This window comes from Carettochelys insculpta, chromosome 3 (genome assembly GCF_033958435.1).
Source record: "Carettochelys insculpta isolate YL-2023 chromosome 3, ASM3395843v1, whole genome shotgun sequence".
In the NCBI taxonomy this organism is placed as follows: Eukaryota; Metazoa; Chordata; order Testudines; family Carettochelyidae; genus Carettochelys; species Carettochelys insculpta.
The window spans coordinates 47210929-47229064 of NC_134139.1; the positions used below are offsets into that span (position 1 = coordinate 47210929).

Consider the following 18136-nt stretch of genomic DNA (forward strand, 5'->3'; position numbering starts at 1 on the left):
TACTCCAGACCCTTAATCATTTTTGTTGCCCTTTGCTGAACCTGCTCCAGCAAATCCACAACCTTTTTATACTGGGGGGCCCAAAACTGGACACAGTATTCCAGATGTGGCCTCACCAGTGCCGAATAAAGAGGAATAACTACTTCTCTAGATCGGCTCGATATGCTCCTCCTAATGCACCCTAGTATGCTGATAGCCTTCTTGGCTACAAGGGCACACTGTTTACTCATATCCAGCCTTTCATCCACCATAACCCCTAGGTCCCTTTCCATCATACTGCTGCTGAGCCAGTCGGTCCCCAGCCTGTAACAATGCTTGGGATTCTTCCACCTCAGGTGCAGGACTTCACACTTCTCCTTATTGAACTGCATCAGATTTCTTTTGGCCCAGTTCTCCAATTTATCCAGGTCCCTCTGGATTCTCTCTCTATCCCCCAAGGAATCTACCTCTCCCGCTAGTTTTGTGTCATCTGCAAACTTGCTGAGGGTGCAATCCAATCCCTCATCCAGGTCATTAATGAAGATGTTGAGTAACACCAGCCCCAGAACCAAGCCTTGCGGTGCTCCGCTTGAAACAGACTGCCATCCAGATATTGAGCCATTGACCACTACCCATTGGACCCAACCATCAAGCCAGCTTTCTATCCATCTTATAGTCCAAGGATCCAATCCATATTTCCTTAACTTATGGACAAGAATGTTGTGGGAGACTGTATGAAAAGCCTTGCTGAAGTCAAGGTATATCACATCTACTGACTTCCTCATGTCCACAGAGCTTGTTACGTCATCATAGAAGCTGATCAGATTGGTGAGGCAGGAGTTGCCCCTGGTGAATCCATGTTGGCTACTTTTGATCACTTTCCCCTCTTCCAAGTGCTCCAAAATGGATTCCTTGAGGATTCCCTCCATTATTTTCCCAGGGATTGAGGTAAGGCTGACGGGTCTATAGTTCCCTGGATTGTCCTTCTTTCATTTTTTAAAGATGGGCACTACGTTTGCCTTCTTCCAGTCATCCGGTATCTCCCCTGATCTCCAAGAGTCTTCAAGGATAATGGCCAAAAGTTCCTCAATTAGCCAATTCCCTCAGTACCTTGGGGTGTATTCAATCCAGACCCATGGACTTGTGCACATCTAGTTTTTCTAGATAGCTCAGAACTTGTTCCTTCCCCACAGATGGGTGCCTTCCACCTTCCCATACTGCATCGTCTGGGACCGTCATGTGGAAGTTGACTTTGTCTGTGAAGACTGAGGCAAAAAAAAGCATTGAGTACTTCAGCTTTTCCTGCATCATCTGTCACTCGGTTACCTCCCTCATCCAGTAATGGCCCCACACCTTCTCTGATAACCTGATGAGTCTTTCAGTCCTTTCTAGCCATATGATTCCACCATTATTGTTACTACAAAAGTCAGATAAGATTCTCTGATTAAATCAGTAAAGACTCCAGATCAAAAAGTTCTTCTTCAAGGGATGTTCCCGTGGTGTTCCATGGTAAGTGCAGGACAAACCCAATACCTACCATGGAGCACCCTTGGGGACACACATCTCGAAGAGCCATCGTTATTGCATGAAGCAACTTCTTGTTTCCAGTATGTTGAACAGCTAGGCAGCAACTGTATCTAAGTCTCTTGCAACCAAGGAGGATGCATTTCTATTCTGTACTAAGTGATGGAGATCATTGGGGCATACTTGGCCTTAGAACATCTTGTAAAATGAAGAGCTTGGCAATATGATTTTAGAGCACTTCTTCAAAGCTTTTCACATTGAGGGTTACAAAGTGGTTTAATTAATGCTGTTTCAAAAGCATGGACAGTGTGTTCACTGATGAACCAGGTACAAAATGAGTTATAATCTTCCTTTCTTCCTTCCTTCCTTCGATACAGAGATATGTGCAAAATAGAAACAAAATAAAATAGTGTCTCCTATTACTTTAAGACGTGTGTGCCTCTGGGGAAAATATCTCTACCCTGACCCAATGTTTGAGTACAAATGGAGAGTAAAAACTGAAACCCAGCCTATGGGGGTTGGGTATACTAGACCAGGGAAGGCAGTCAGACTTTGCAGCAGGACCACCTGCTGGGTGCTCTGGGACAACTGCATCTGTGATTCGTGCTCCATAGCTGGGTTTGGGGGGGCCCACACTACCCACCAGCCCCACATTCTGGGGCTAGACTGGGGGCTCTGAGGTTGTAGTGGCTGCCTTGCGGTCTAGGTCTGGAGTTGGGGGTGCTTAGGCTCTGGTGCTCACCTTGTGCTCTGGGAATGGGGTTGGGTTACTTATGCTTTGGGGTTGGAGTCAAGTGTGCTGCACGCTCTGGGGTGGGGTTGTGGTAGGTTTGGGAGCTTTGGGTGATGGAGGAGTTGATATGGAAATGGGGAGGGAGCTAATCTCCCTTAACTGCTGCTCCACCAGCCTCCCATGCTTCTCAGCCGGAGCAGCTCTGTATGCTGTCTGTGCTGAGGAATGTCAAAGCACCACAGCAGTCTGACACCCAACCAGCCCACTCCCTGCAGCAGCAGGTTCCCTGCCACTGTGTTCCTAGTGCAGGGTTGAACAGGAGCATTCCACATTTCCTCTTTGTTTCCCGGAGCATTTGAGCTTTGAAAGGGAAAGATGCATGCCTTCTGGGCAGCAAAGATCAAATCAGAGAGCAGAGTGGTTAGGATAGGCATGGCAGGATACTTGTTGAAGTCAGTTATGTCAGCAAAACAAATAGCAGCATCTTCACTGATGCTTGGTTGCTTTAACTTTTCCTCAGTATGCTTTGTGCTTCTCATTGAGATAGTTTTGTTTTAGTGGCAAAAGAGTTTTGCCACCAACAGTCAATTAGTAGTATGGATGTCTCCCTTGTTTTGTCAGGAAAAGGCAGCTTCTGTCAACAATACTTTGTAGTGTAGACAAGGCCAGAGACTAACTTGCTTCAATGTGGAGAGACAATGTCTTTATTTTACAGAATCTTTTATAAGTAGTTATTGCGTAGTAGTAGAGTCATACATAATCAAGCGTAAAGCAGGTGCCCTGTAACATGATACAATACTCTGTGTTACGCTCCAGCCAATCCACACACTAAGAACTGATCTGGTGACTTTCAGGAAAAATATATAAGCCTCACAGGTAGAACAGTAGCTCAGTCTGCTCATTGGCACTTAAGGACTTGGAACTTCTCTGCTTGGCAGGACCAATAGAGTTCTCAACCCTAGCTTGCTGCAGCCTTGCTCTTGCTTTGGTCTTGTTCCAACTCCATTCTGGACACCTTATTCCAATGCTGATCTGTGGCTTCAACCAGTAAGCATGACTGCTACACTTCTGACAACTAGTCATGACCATCCATGTCATGGTTTCCAGTGAGGGTTGCCAACTGTCTAATCACACAAACCCAAACATCCTCGCTCTGTCCTCTGCCCCTTCCCTTCTATGAGGTCATACCCATTTTCTGAGGCCCTGCACTCCTAACTGACCCATCCTCATTCACTTTCACTGGGATAGACTTGGGGTGGGATGGGTCAGGGTTTGTGGGCTCTGAGCAGGGCTGAGGGGTTTGACATGTGTGAAGAGGTTCTGGGCTGAGCCTGAAGTAAGGGGTTAGAGTTCAGGAAGAAATATGGGCTCTGGGAGGGAGTTTGTGGCAGAGGGTTCAGGGATGGGGCAGGTGATTAGGGTGTGGGGGTATGGGCTCTGAGAGGAGCTAAGGGCTGGGGTAGAAGAGGGTGAGTTGTGCAGTCTCTTGCAGAAGTTTGGATGAGGAGATTCAGGGCTGGGGCAGGGAGTTGGTGTTTGGGAGACAGTCAGGTTCCAGACTGCAATTGTCTTTTTTATTATCAGAAACTACTTGGAATAAAATAAAAATAACATCAAAAGAATGTTAAAGAATTTACACATACTTCTTCAGCCTTGAGTTTCCAAATGAAAGTGCATGTCAAATTTAAAAACATTAAAATTACAGTAACAGAATATCAGATGTAATTGTCCTCTGGTGAAAGAAATGGAGGGGAAGAATATGTGATACATGCTGGTCACATTGCTTACTGCACCACTGGATGACTCTCCGGAATGTCAAAGATGGATGAGTTAAAAAAACAACCAAACAACAACAAAAACCTAAACAGAATAGGATATTTGGTTTTCTTAATAAAGCTGACAAGAGTAGAAACAACAGACTGTAAAAGTATTCTGCCAAAGATAGTGTTTGTAAACTCTCAGGTGTCATGATGCACTATTTGGAAAGAGTGTGAATGGAAAATAACAGCACAATTTTACCAATGTTTTTGTATGCGGAATATTTTTTGTAGACTGCAATTGTTATTTTAATAGAGCCTTTATGCCTGCTAAAGAAATAATTCCTCTGGCTTTGTCAAAAGCCTTCTTTGGATTCATTTCACAATGAAAAAACCCTGTAGTTTTCTCCTCCTTTATTAGATGCTGTAATTTACAGCATAAAATAGAGGGTCTAATTTCCTAATCTGATTCAACTGCGGGGACAGTTTACTTAAAAAAAAGAGAAAAAGAATGCCCAGTAAAGAGGAGGTTGAGGGCAGTCTATAGAAAGGCTGTAAAAAGAGTGATTCAGAGCCATCAGATTTACCCATTTGGTAAGAAGCTCGTGTTAGAACATGATATGATATAACTGTTATTCGTTTCTTCCATTTCCCTATCTTCATGGGTTTTTTTTCCCTCATTTGTGATATCTTGTCTTTTATTAGATTCTAACCCTTGGACTTGGAACCAAATCTACCCATGTATGTGTCTTACTCTTACCACAAAGGACCTCCCCACAACCCAGACTGGGGCCTTTGGACAGTATCATTAAATGTAACTGTAACAATATTAAGGGGTTTTCAGATTCACATGTGCATTTTTCTTTGTAATCATCCAATGCATATCACATACTACTTTTTGTGGTATGTCTGTTGTGCTTGGAATTTACCATTTACTTACCTTAAACAATGGTGCTTTAACTCTCGAGCCCTTCTGATCCTTCTCACTTAAGCTCTGTCTACACTACAAAGTTTTGTCTACAGAAGAGGCCTTCCATTGACAAACCAAGGGAGCGTCCACACTACAAATGTGTTCTGTCTAAAATCTGTGGACACAACACAACCTTTTTCATGGCAGAGTTAAATCTTGAAAGTTTGAGGCATACCACCATTGTAGACAGATTCTGTAGACAGAAAAATAATGTAGACGCTCCAGGTGGCCATCTGTCTACTAGAGAGGGCTTCCAGTTGACCTGGCAGCACTGTTTGCAGAGCTTTCAGTTGGCTGTTCTGTTGACAGAAGGCATCAACAGGGGGAGCCCCAATTAGGTGTGGATGTGTTCTGTAGACAGAGCTTCTGGTGACAAAACTCTCTTGACAGTGACATCTGTAGACAGAACTTTGTTGTGTAGATCCAGCTTTAGATATTAAATGTAATTTAACGTAAAAGTTAACTACGGATAAACCTTCCTCAAGATTCAAAGAAAGACAGATTCAAAATATTGAAACAATTTAAATTAGGTTTTGTGACGATGAGGATTGCATTGAGAATTTGCTGGAGGAATATTTTCTTGTGGGTATTTGGATGAGGAATGCTGAGTGAAAAAGCAGAGCAGATTGGCCATTGGTCTCAGTTTAGTCTATTTATCCTAGTTATTCCTTTGGGAACAAGAAGCGCCGCAATTGAAGTAAATGAATTCATAATTTGATTTGTGTGTGAAAACATTTCTTTATTTCAGATTACAGAGATGATTACTATAGTAGAAACGTTTTCTGCACTTAGTATGTCTACAATCGAAGGGATAGATATTATGGCAATAAAGTTCAAAAATATCTACCAGAATGTTCAAAAGAAACAATATGATATTCTTGACCCACGGAAAACTGAATTTGATGTAGATTTTGTAGATTTTATGACAAAAATTGAAGGTTTAGAGGTAAGAAACATTATTATCTGTAAATTATTCAGGGCCAGATCTCATCATTTTTACTTTACAGAACCCCTTAAGCTTCCAGTGGGAGTTTTGAGTGAAAAAATAGTGTATAATTTGGCTTTGTTTGGTGGAGTTTGTTGGGAAGGTAATAACAAAATTAGGAGCATGTTAAAAGACTTCTATATTTACCTGATCCTTAAGTTTCTTACCTTTCTTATGCCTGTTTACAGATTAGCTACGGGAATATACTTGACTATAGTTTTGTCCATTATGTAGACATCTGTTTTCCATATCTTGCGTACATATAGATCTGATTCATATTACAGTAGTTATGTTCTCATTTGGAAAAATATTCCACAAATGTAAATTTTGCTGTATACTGTGTACAGTGGACACCATTGAAAAGTACCTGTGATAGTTAAATTTACCAAGGTATCTGAGGAAGCATTCTAAATATGTCAATATTTCAAACATTGTGATAAAAGATAACCAAGTGGGTATTTTAAACATTAATTACTATTGATGCCAACTGGTGGGCAAGAATTGGATCTCTTTCTGGGCTGATCTCTAGCAAGGAAAGATAGGTGGACTTTAGCAAACCCAAGAGGTTAGTAGGTAAGATCACATGGGCAGCAAGTCTAACAGGAAAAACAGTTGAAGATGGTTGGGAGTTTTTCAGAGACATTATGCAGGGCACAAGAGCAATCAATTTAACTTAGTAGGAAAGATAGGCAGTATGGCAGGAGATCATCCTGGCTTAACCAGGAGATATTGAATGAGATAAAAATCAAAACAGAGTTCTACAAAAAGTAGAAACTAAGTCAAATTACAAAGGATGAATACAACAAATAACACAAGTATGTAGGGGAAAAAATTAGAAAAGCCAAAGGACAAAATGAGCTGAGTCTAGCTCGAGACATAAAGGCAATGTCTTCACTAGCCCAAAACTTTGAAATGGCCATGCAAATGGCCATTTCAAAGTTTACTAATGAAGCGCTCTATCGAGGATGTGAACAACGTATGAATAAATTAGAATAACAACCAAACCAAGTCAGTCACACCAGGGCACCAGGCTAAGCCACAGACAAGCCTCTCCCAGTGCTCCCAGGATTTTACCCCGTGACCCTGCTCGCCATACACAGTGGATCTAGTCACAATGGGGTTTTCAGGGTGTATGACTAGTGCTGCAAGCTATGTGTTTGCCCAAGGAAGAACGAAAGACAAATTATTAAAGCTTAAAACACCGAACAGGGATTTTATTTAAGGAAATTAAAGGTTTGAATTGTCGCCTAAACTAGCCTAACAATTACAAATCTAAATGGCCCTTGCCTTTCTAGACCTAGCACAGGATTTATAGTATACAAGGCACTTAGCCTAGGACTTGTGTACAGTTTGCGAAATAAACAGCTTTATCTAACCCCTCTAGCTACTTACAGTGCTTCTGGGAGCAGACATGTTGCTTCTTCTTCGCTTGCTGCAAAGGAATAAAATTAAATGCAGAGCTTACAATTATATTGTTTATTTTTCTGGCTTCTTCCTTAGGTTTAGCCAGTCACTCTAACCCGAGGCTGAGTTACCAAGGGGAGCAGATAGTTCTATTATTTGCTATATTTTACCTATCTAGGCTTTACTTTATTTATTGATATTTGTTTAATTGACGGGTTGCCCTGCTGGCCATACAGGGGAGAACCCTTTGTTTAATAAGTGGGTTATCCTGATTACAGGTTGTCCCAACAGAATTTAGGGTTTTCCCAGTGAAGGGTTTTCCCTTAAATATACCAGGTTTTCCCAGTGAAGGGTTGTCCCTAGTTGCTCTACCTCTCCGTTTACGGGAGGGAGCCAATAGCTCTGCTTACAATAATAATAATAATAACAATAAATCCTGACACTAGTCTTCTGTTTGGTATGTGCGATTCATAGGCTAGGCTGTAAGACTAGCCTCCTGTGCTTTACATGAATCTAGAAGGGACATAGGGTAACAAAATATAAGTGCGCGCATAAGTTCTGGGGCAGTCCCAGTCTTATCTAAACCTCTACAGTATCTTTTGATCTTTTAACAATGAAATAACAGTAAAATACCATAAATTTTAACCCTGGTAATAAGAACAATAAACAAAGTAAAAAGAATATAAATCCTATATCCATCTAGCTATTTAACATAAATAACAACAGACGAATAAACAATATAAACAGTAGAAAACACACATCCAGTTACTCATTTTAACACTAACACTAGTTTTGGGCCTAATAGGCTTTTGTTGTTGGTACCTCTCTTTGCCTGCTCTGTTTCCGGCCTCCGGGGCCGCAGGTCTCAACGCGAGCTGTGAAAGGATGGCCTCACAGGCGCGCTTATACGGCTGCCACGACAGGCCAGACAGAAAGAGAGGGAGAGAAAACAACCGCAGGAGGGAAAAAACCAACGTGGTACAACAAAAAACCCTCCTGGAAAAGGGACGGCCTTTGTTTCTGCCACCGGCCAAAGGCAGTGGTCGATAGCGGAAAGGGCAGGAACGCTGCTGCAACCTAGCCGTGCAGAGCGCCACCTATGGCAGCGGCGGCTTCTGCCAGTGAGGTCCTCCGGAAAGAAACGCCGGAGCCTTTCGTTGGTTTGCAATGGGCTGGAGCTCTTCTACGTCCCGTGGCGGCTTTGGTACGATGATTGACATGCGGGTCTGGTTCTGGCAATCTTGCGCCTCTTCGTGATTTCAGCTCCGAGCACAGTCCAGCTCTTAACACAGTCCAGCTCTTGATCTTCTTTCTTGGTCCGACGCCGTCGACGGTCTTCCGCGGACTGACTGGCTGCGGGGTGCGCTCCTGAATTTATGGAGCTGGGGTGGACCTAGTTGAACACCGCAGGGTGCCAGGTCCGCGCCTTCGTTGCCCCGGCAACCAGGACGCAGTCTCTCATGAATATTAATTAAGGATCCAAAACTAGCCTATCATCTAACAGAATTTCCAACTAAAACCTCATGAATATGTATAGCCTAATAAATGTTAATATCAACTCTCACTGGCCAACGGCCATCCCTATACACTTATGTAAACCTAACCCATACATTGAATTAAACATGTTTTTTTGAAGTAATTCTTTTTAGTTTTTTGTACAATTTTGATGCAGTTTGATAGGGAAATATGTCATCGCTGCTAACAAAGCAGATTTTTCAATTTAAATGCTTAGTTTTAAGGTTGTTTGGTCAGGATGCAGGACAGTCACACAAACACCACAGCCCATGGACAGGGACATATAAATCACCTCAGAGGAGGATTTTTCTACACGCTGAAATACATATTCAGCGCTTCATTAGAATGCCGGCAGCCGCGGCACTTCGAAATTGATGCGGCTCATTGCCACACAGCTCATCCAGACAGGGCTCCATTTTGAAAGGACCCCGGCAACTTTGAAATCCCCTTATTCCTAATAGCAGATAGGAATAAGGGGATTTTGAAGTTGCTGGGGTCTGTTTGAAAAGAAGACCCGTCTGGATGACTTGCATGGCGGCGAGCTGTGGCAATTTTGAAGTGCCATGGCTGCCAGCATTCTAATGAGGCGCTGAATATGTATTTCAACACTTCATTAGTAAACTTCGAAATGGCCATTTGCATGGCCACTTCGAAGTTTTGGGCTAGTGTAGACGCAGCCAAAGGGTAACAAGAAAACACTCTATAGCTATATGAGAAGCAAGAGGAAGACCAACAACAGGATAGGCTTCTTAATGAAAAAGGAGAAACAAAAACAACTAATGCAGAAATGGCAGAGATACTTAATGACTTTTTTGGCTCGTTTTTTACCAAGAAGGTTGGTGGTGATTGGATGCCTAACATAGTGAATGGCATTGAAAATGGGATGCGTTCAGAAGCTAAAATAGGGTAAGAACTAACTAAAAATTAGACAAGTTAGATGTCTTTGAGTCAGCAGGGCCAGATGAGAAATGCATCCTAGAATACTCAGTGAGCTTACTGAGAAGCTATCTGAGCCATTAGCTAGTGTCTTTGAAAAGTTATAGAAGATGGGAGAGATTCCAGATGACTGGAAAAAGGCAAATATTGTGCTCATCCTTAAAAAAAGAAATATGGGCAGTCCAGGGAATTACAGAACAATCAGCTAGTACTAGGAAAGATAATGAAGCAAATAATTAAGGTGTCAACTAACAGTAGGCATGGATTTTTCAAGAACAGATCTTGTCAACCCAGCCTGATAGCTTTTTTGAGAGGCTAACTAGCCTTGTGGATAAAGGGGAAAGTGTAGATGTGGTATATCTAGACTTCAGTAAAGTTTATAGTTGTCTTTCCTGGCCTTCTCATTTACAAATTGGGGAAATACACCCTAGATCAGTGTTGGGTAACCAAGATTGGTGAGTGTGTCACATGATTGGTCATTCTTCATCTCAGTGGGCTGCATGGGCAACCTGTGGTCGCCAATCCACTGTGTTTCTACCTGTTGCCCATGCACTTTCTATCTGCCCACCTCCTCAGTACCTCTCATGTACTGGGGCACTGGAGCTCCACAGTTCTTACTCCTACCCATCCCTCCCAGCACTTTTGGAGTGCCATGAATCTGCTGATTCAAGTTCCATCCGTGCTCCCCAGTTTCCTCACAGAGCTTGAACAGCCACGAGCAGCTGATTCATGATGCACCAAAAATGCTGAGAGGGTGGTGAAGAAGTAGGAAATGGATGGCTACAGTGTCCTAGTGTGTGAGAGGCATGTGTGAGGTAGGGGGCATATGGGGGTGTGTGGGCCAGAAGTGGCCTGTAGGCCTATGCCTGTGGCCTGTAGGCCACAAATTGCCCATCACTGACCTAGGTAGAGCTACTATTAGGTGCTTATTGAAGTGTCTGGATATCTGTTCCCAGGGAGTAGATATCAATGGATCAAGTTAATGTACATTGTACAAACCAGGCAAACACTTCACCAAAGAGTGACTGGACACAGAGGAGACATCAGGAATCTCAATACACATAAGCTGGTCAGTGAGCATTTCAGTGTAGTGTGCCATTCTCTTAAAGACCTGAGAATATGTATCTTACAAGGAAGAGACTTTAAAAACAGATTACATAGGGAGATTTGTGAACTGGGCTTCATATTCAAATTCAACACATTAACTCTTGGAATGAACAAAGGCAACAACTATCTCAGGCATTACAAGGGCTGCTTCCCTTCCTTTGATGTTTGTAATGATCTTAGGCAAGACACTTAACGTCATCCACCCCTCACTCCGCTCCTTCAGTTCATGTACTTGATTTGTGAGTTTTTACTGCAAGGTTTTTGGACTTCAGTGCTATATATTTGGGTCTAGATTGGAAATTATATAGATCTGTAGAAGTGGGTCTGTCCCACAAAAGCTCATCACCGAGATCATTACTTAATAAATCATTTTGTTAGTCTTTAAAGTGCTACATGACTGCTGTTTTGTTTTGTTACCTTACTTCCATGTAAGTTTTCAGCTCATTCTGAGAAATTGGTTTCCTTCTGTGACTTTTTAGAGAAATATCCCTATATTGGATATCTGCAATATCCAAGATGCTGCTCTGTTCAGGTGAGGCTGGCTGCCGGCAGAGTTAACTGCCTAAATTCCTAAAAGTTACCCGAGTTTTGTTGTAGCTTAGGCTTACTAAGGTATTCTGAATAGTAACAGAGAGGTAGCCATGTTAGTTGGTACTCAACGAAAACAAAGTAGCAGAAATGTAGCACTTTAAAGACTAACAAAATGATTTATTTGGTGATGAGCTTTCGTGGGACAGACCCACTTCTTCAGACCAAGGTATCCTGAAATAGCTGCCCGTGTCCACGCAGTGCACCCGTTGTATCAAAACAGTTTTAGACATAACAGTCATGCTATTCTGACATCCCTGTACTCTTCATTTCATTTCATGAGGAGTACAGAGATGCCTCGAAATAGGGCTTTTATTCAGTATGTGGGCCATTTAGAAAGTGCCACATGCCAAAACAGCCAATTTTGAAGTCTACTCAAAATAAGCTGCGTAGTACAAATTGCGTAATTTATTTTGAGGTTAGGACACTGTCTAGACATAACTTTGCAAGGGAACTCAGTTTGTAAATAAGGTTTATGTCTGCTTTTGCTGTTGTTATTGCTAATAAACTTGGACTTGGCTTTGTATCAGTTGAGTTTTAGCAGTCTTTGGGATCAGAGCTCTGAGATCCAGAAGACCTATGTTGCACTTCCAGTCGTAGATTAGGAGCATGGGCCCAGGAGGTGTAATCTATTTTTTAATAATTCACCTTTGGAGCAACTGTTCTTCTTCTTCTTCAAGTGATTGCTCATGTGCATTTCAAGTTGGCTGTGTGCTGGCGCATGCCCAGTTGCTGCAAGCTTTTTGCCTTAGTAGCCATAGGGTCAGTGCAGTGCACCCTGGAGTGGCACCTGTATGGCGACCCATATATGCACCGCCTGACCTGCCCGCTTCTCAGTTCCTTCTTGCTGCGCTGTCGGTTGCTGGAGCTCTCTCGCTTCTTAGCCGTGTCTACATGTGCACGCTACTTCGAAGTAGCGGCGCTAACTTCGAAATAGCGCCCGTCACGGCTACAAGCGCCGGGCGCTATTTCGAAGTTAACTTCGACGTTAGGCAGCGAGACGTCGAAGTCGCTAACCCCATGAGGGGATAGGAATAGTGCCCTACTTAGACGTTCAACGTCGAAGTAGGGACCGTGTAGTCGTTGCGCGTCCCGCAAGTTCGAAATAGCGGGGTCCGCCATAGCGGCCATCAGCTGAGGGGTTGAGAGATGCTATCTCTCCAGCCCCTGCGGGGCTCTATGGTCACTGTGGACAGCAGCCCTTAGCCCAGGGCTTCTGGCTGCTGCTGCGTCAGCTGGGGATCCATGCTGCAGGCACAGGGTCTGCAACCAGTTGTAGGCTCTGTGTATCATGTTGTTTAGTGCAACTGTGTCTGGGAGGGGCCCTTTAAGGGAGCGGCTTGCTGTTGAGTCCGCCCTGTGACCCTGTCTGCAGCTGTGCCTGGCACCCTTATTTCGATGTGTGCTACTTTGGCGTGTAGACGTTCCCTCGCAGTGCCTATTTCGATGTGGTGCTGCGCAACGTCGAAGTTGAACATCGACGTTGCCGGCCCTGGAGGACGTGTAGACGCTATTCATGGAAATAGCCTATTTCGATGTCACCACATCGAAATAGGCTACTTCGATATAGGCTTCACGTGTAGACGTAGCCAGTGAGATGTTTAGAAGTTTTACTGATGGAGGTGGCCTTATGCCCAGACATTTCCCCTGCGGAAGCTCAGAGCAATGACTCATCGGTGCAGAGCACTCTGGCACCGTCAGTGCCATCAGAAAGCTCCCGACGTCGGGACCAGGAATCGGCGCCTAGCACTTCAAGGGAGCACAGAAACTAGTCCCTGGTGCCTCACAAGAAAAAGAGGCAAGAACGGGGCTAGTCCCATGAAAGGGTTAAACACAGAGAACCCTCCAAGGCATCTGCCAGATCGCACCATGAGCTGGGTCATGCAGCATAGGCATTGATGCTGGCACGAGGTGGGAGTCTGCGCTGTCCGAGGCTGCCCTTAACCCCATAGGCATTCAATGCTGCACAGGGCCTTTTACAGATTACGGTGCTGGGACTGATGCCGCTCCAGGAGTCCTCATCACCGCTGGAGCACCCGTCCCAGGTGCAGGTGCCAGCACAGATCACAGGGGCACCAGCACGGTTCCTGGCACCCAACTAGCCCCCGCAAGGCATGTCTTTGGTGACCCTAGTCGGCTCTCTGTATCACGTGCTGCAAGGGACACGGGAGTCAACATACACCAGGAGCCCTGTTGCACCGCTGTGGTCTTCAACATCAGAGTCAGTGTTTGAGTCTGACTCTTATTACTCCAGCTCAGTTAGAAGTGGAAGTATAAGGTCGTCGCACTGCAGTGGACATTGGCACCAGACTCGCCACCGTGCAGATGGGGATTGGCGTGCGTCCTCCCAGGGTGCACCCCAGTGGCCCTTTTGGACCCCGTGGGCAGTCCATGCAAAACAAGGGCAGGCTGTGGAACTCTCTACTAGGGTGCCTGGCACTTCCCAGGTACTGAGGGCGGCACTGATAGCATCATTGGGGGTGCCTCCACAGGAACAACCTCAGGGGCCAACAGTGCCAGAGGTCCCTTTGGTGAGCTTAGCACCGATACGAGCACTGTCACAGTTAGCACTGACTCAACTTTGAGCACCATTTTTGCAGGCACTAGGATTCATGGCACCATCGGTGATGGCACCAGTGGGCCGGGTGCCATCCCAGGTGCCAAACTACCCTAGCATGCCTACAAGGCAGCCCACACTATTATGGGGTGCTCCACCCCAGGCACTGAGCACAGTACCGCAGACCATGGTGCTGGGACTCAAACAGGGGAACTTGAACTCCCCCCACGTCAGTGGCCATGGATGGTGCAGGGGTATCGTCCTCATCCTCCCAGGCTGGGCTTTGGCTGGGTCTTCAGCATGCCCAGTGGTGGAGGATGGCAGGGCATACCAGCAATCACTATGCAGGGTAGCCCAGGGCCTGGGTGTGCAGGCAGAGGAAGTCAGGGATGAAATGGACCCAGTGACAGATATTGTCTCACCATCTGGGCCCACCAGGATGGCACTTCCCATTATTAGAACAATTGCCAGTACGGCAAAGATGATGGCAGATCCTGGCCTCTGCACTACCCATGGCTAGAAGGAATGAATGCAGGTACTTTGTTCCTGCTCAGGACAATGAACACCTTTTTACCCACACTTCCCCGACTCCCTTGTTGTGGATGCCCTAATAGGGAGAGAGGGGTTTCAAGGCTCTTCCCCTAAAAACAGAGAGGCCAGGTGCCTAGACTTAGATGGCAGGAAGTTTTATTTGAATGGATGCCTTCAATTAAGGATTGCTAACCAGCAGGCTCTTGTTAGCAGATATGCATATTGTACGGCCAGCTCCTTATCCTGCTTCTTGGAGCTACTTCCACCAGAGAGCAAAACTGACTTTAATGCTATGGTAGATGAACATAAGCTCATATCTAGGACAGCACTTCAGGCTGTGCTGGATATAGCAGAAGCTGCCACTACGGTCGTGGCCTCTGGGATAGCCATGTAAAGGGGAGCATGGCTACAAGTCTCAGGTCTCCCCTGTGAGGTCCAACAGACTATCCAACACATTCCCTTCAAGGAGCCATCCCTGTTTTATGAAAAGGCAAATAAAAGGCTACACAGCCTGAAATACTCGAGGCTACCTTACGCTCCCTTGGCCTGCACACCCCTGCGACTCAACGGCAGCACTTCACCCCTAGGCCTCAGTTTAGATAATGCCTGCAACAACACCAGGATACCAATAGGAGGCAGGGCTGCTCCAATAGGAGACATCAGGACCAACAGACTCAGGGCCAGTCACCTAAAACCCTTGCCAGAGTCTAAGCAACAATTTTGATGGTGTGGTCGGAAGCAACAAACTGGTCACCCCCACCGGCCTATCCCCCTTCTACCATGCCTGGTGCAGCATAACATCAGACCAGTGAGTCCTACACACGGTAGAAATGGGATACACTATCCAATTTTCTATGTATCCCCCTTCTCACCCTCCCTCCCCGTCCATCTTCAGGGACCCTGTCACAAGATTCTGCTCAGCCAAGAGGTACAGTCCCTCCTTCAGTGGGGGGCTATAGAAAGGGTTCCCCAACAATTTTGGGTACAGGGGTTTTACTCCTGTTATTTCCTAATCCTGAAGGCAAAAGTGAGGGCTAAGGCCCATTTTGGACCTGCGAAACCTAAACAAATTCGTGAAAAAGATAAGGTTTCATATGATATTCCTGGGCCTAATTATTCCAATGCTGGAATGAGGGGACTGGTTTGCCTCTCCCGACTTACAGGAGGCATATTTCCCCATAGAGATTTATCTGCCACACAGGAGGTTCCTCTGATTCGTGGTGGGGAAGGACAATTATCAGTTCACAGTCCTTCCGTTTAGTCTCTCCTCTGCCCTGAGGGTCTTCACCAAATGCATGGCACTGGTGGCAGCCTTCCTGCTCAGGCAAGGGGTGCACCTCTTTCCCTACCTGGATGATAGGTTAATGCATCCCTTCCAGCTGTGGCTTGCCTGGCCCTTCAGAGACAACATAGATGCATTAGTGATAGTCTCTCCATGAGTGCTATTGACACTACACTGGTGGCTGGACATTTGGTTGGTCCGCACAGGAGTGCCCTTCAATCCTCCACATCCCTCCCTCTCTCTAGTCACGGCCGCCTCAGACTGTGGGGGGAGAGGTGCATTTGGGGGAGCACTGGACCCAGGCCCTCTGAAGCAAGGATGACGCTCGGCTCCACATAAATGTTTGAGAACTCGGAGCCATAAGGTTTGCATGCGAGGTGTTTCAAAGCAATTTAAGGGGTCAGCGTGTTGCTGTGAGTACAGACAATGTCACAGCCATGTATTATATAAACAAGAAAGGAGGCACACAATCCTCTCCCCTATGTCACAAGGCCATTGCACTCCGGGGCTACGTCTACACGTGCACCCAACTTCGAAATAGCTTATTTCGATGTTGCGACATCGAAATAGGCTATTTCGATGAATAACGTCTACACGTCCTCCAGGGCTGGCAACGTCGATGTTCAACTTCGACGTTGCTCAGCCCAACATCGAAATAGGCACAACGAGGGAACGTCTACACGCCAAAGTAGCACACATCGAAATAAGGGAGCCAGGCACAGCTGCAGACAGGGTCACGGGGCGGACTCAACAGCAAGCCGCTCCCTTAAAGGGCCCCTCCCAGACACACTTTCATTAAACAGTGCAAGATACACAGAGCCAACAACTAGTTGCAGACCCTGTATATACAGCACGGACCCCCAGCTGCAGCAGCAGCAGCCAGAAGCCCTGGGCTAAGGGCTGCTGCCCACGGTGACCACAGAGCCCCGCAAGGGCTGGAGAGAGAGTATCTCTCAACCCCCCAGCTGATGGCCGCCATGGAGGACCCCGCTATTTCGATGTTGCGGGACGCGGATCGTCTACACGTCCCTACTTCGATGTTGAACGTCGAAGTAGGGCGCTATTCCCATCCGCTCATGGGGATAGCGACTTCGACGTCTCGCCGCCTAACGTCGATTTCAACTTCGAAATAGCGCCCAACACGTGTAGACGTGACGGGCGCTATTTCGAAGTTACTGCCGCTACTTCGAAGTAGCGTGCATGTGTAGACGCAGCCCGGGAGTTCTGCATTCAGCATCAAGTTCTTCTGAAAGCTATTACATACCTGGGGCCCACAACTTCCTGGAGGACCATCTCAGCAGGTCCTTCATGGACCACGAGTGGTCCCTACATCTGGAAGTGCTGCATTTAATTTTCCAGAAGTGGGGATGTCCCCAGGTAGACCTATTTACCACCCATCTCAAGGCGAAGTGGCGGATGTTCTGCTCTTACCAGAATTGAAGCCCGGGCTCCTGGACAGATGCCTTCAGCATCCACTGGTCAGGCTCTCTGCTGTATGCCTTCCCTCTGGTGTCATTCACTGGACCTTATTCAAAATTTGGTCAGACCAGGCATCGGTCATTGTGGTGGCCCCTGCTAGGGCTCGACAACACCGGTACTTGACCCTCTCAGAGCAGTATGTCTGCGACCCAAAGGCACTTCCATTATGCCCGGACCTGTTGACTCAGGAGGAGGGGAGACTGCAGCACCCCAATCTCCAAATGCTACATCTCACAGCGTGTAAGCTCCATGGCTAAGGGCGGTGGAGCTCTTTTGTTCAGAGCCTGTGAAAGACGTGTTGTTAAACAGCAGGACTCCCTCCACAAGGGCAACATATATAGCCAAATGGAAAAGATTTTTCTATCTGGGGGGCTCAGAAGGGATTATCCCTGGGTCAGGCTCTGAAACTGATTCTTCTGGACTACTGGTTGTCCTTGAGCCAGAAGAGGTTGTCACTATCCTCTATCAAGGTGCACTTAGCAGCCATTTTAGCCTTTCGCCCTGGGACAGGGTTATCTTCACTCTTTTCAGACCCTGTGGTAAAAAGGTTCATGAAGGGTGTCGAGAGGGTTAAGCCACAGGTGTGACCCCCTCTGCCAGTGTGGGACCTCAATCAAGTATTGTCAAAGGTTATGGGGGCCCCTTTTGAACCGCTTGTCTCCTTCTTCCTCTTATTTCTCAGTTACAAAATGGCATAATTGTTGGCCATTACCTGAACCAGGAGGGTGTCGGAACTAAGGGCTTTGACAGTGGACCCGCTCTGTGTGGTGTTCTGCAAGGATAAGATCA

The 18136-nt window shown here is 46.0% G+C and overlaps 1 protein-coding gene across 1 annotated transcript in view; it reads left to right on the plus strand.

Annotated features, from left to right (window-relative positions):
• The window catches only part of DNAH8 (dynein axonemal heavy chain 8), a 548480-nt gene that overhangs the window by 65423 nt on the left and 464921 nt on the right, over positions 1–18136 (plus strand). Inside the window, exon 13 of the mRNA XM_074989796.1 lies at positions 5712–5909. Within this exon, the coding sequence (XP_074845897.1) occupies positions 5712–5909 (198 nt within the window). The remainder of the gene's footprint in view (positions 1–5711; positions 5910–18136) is intronic.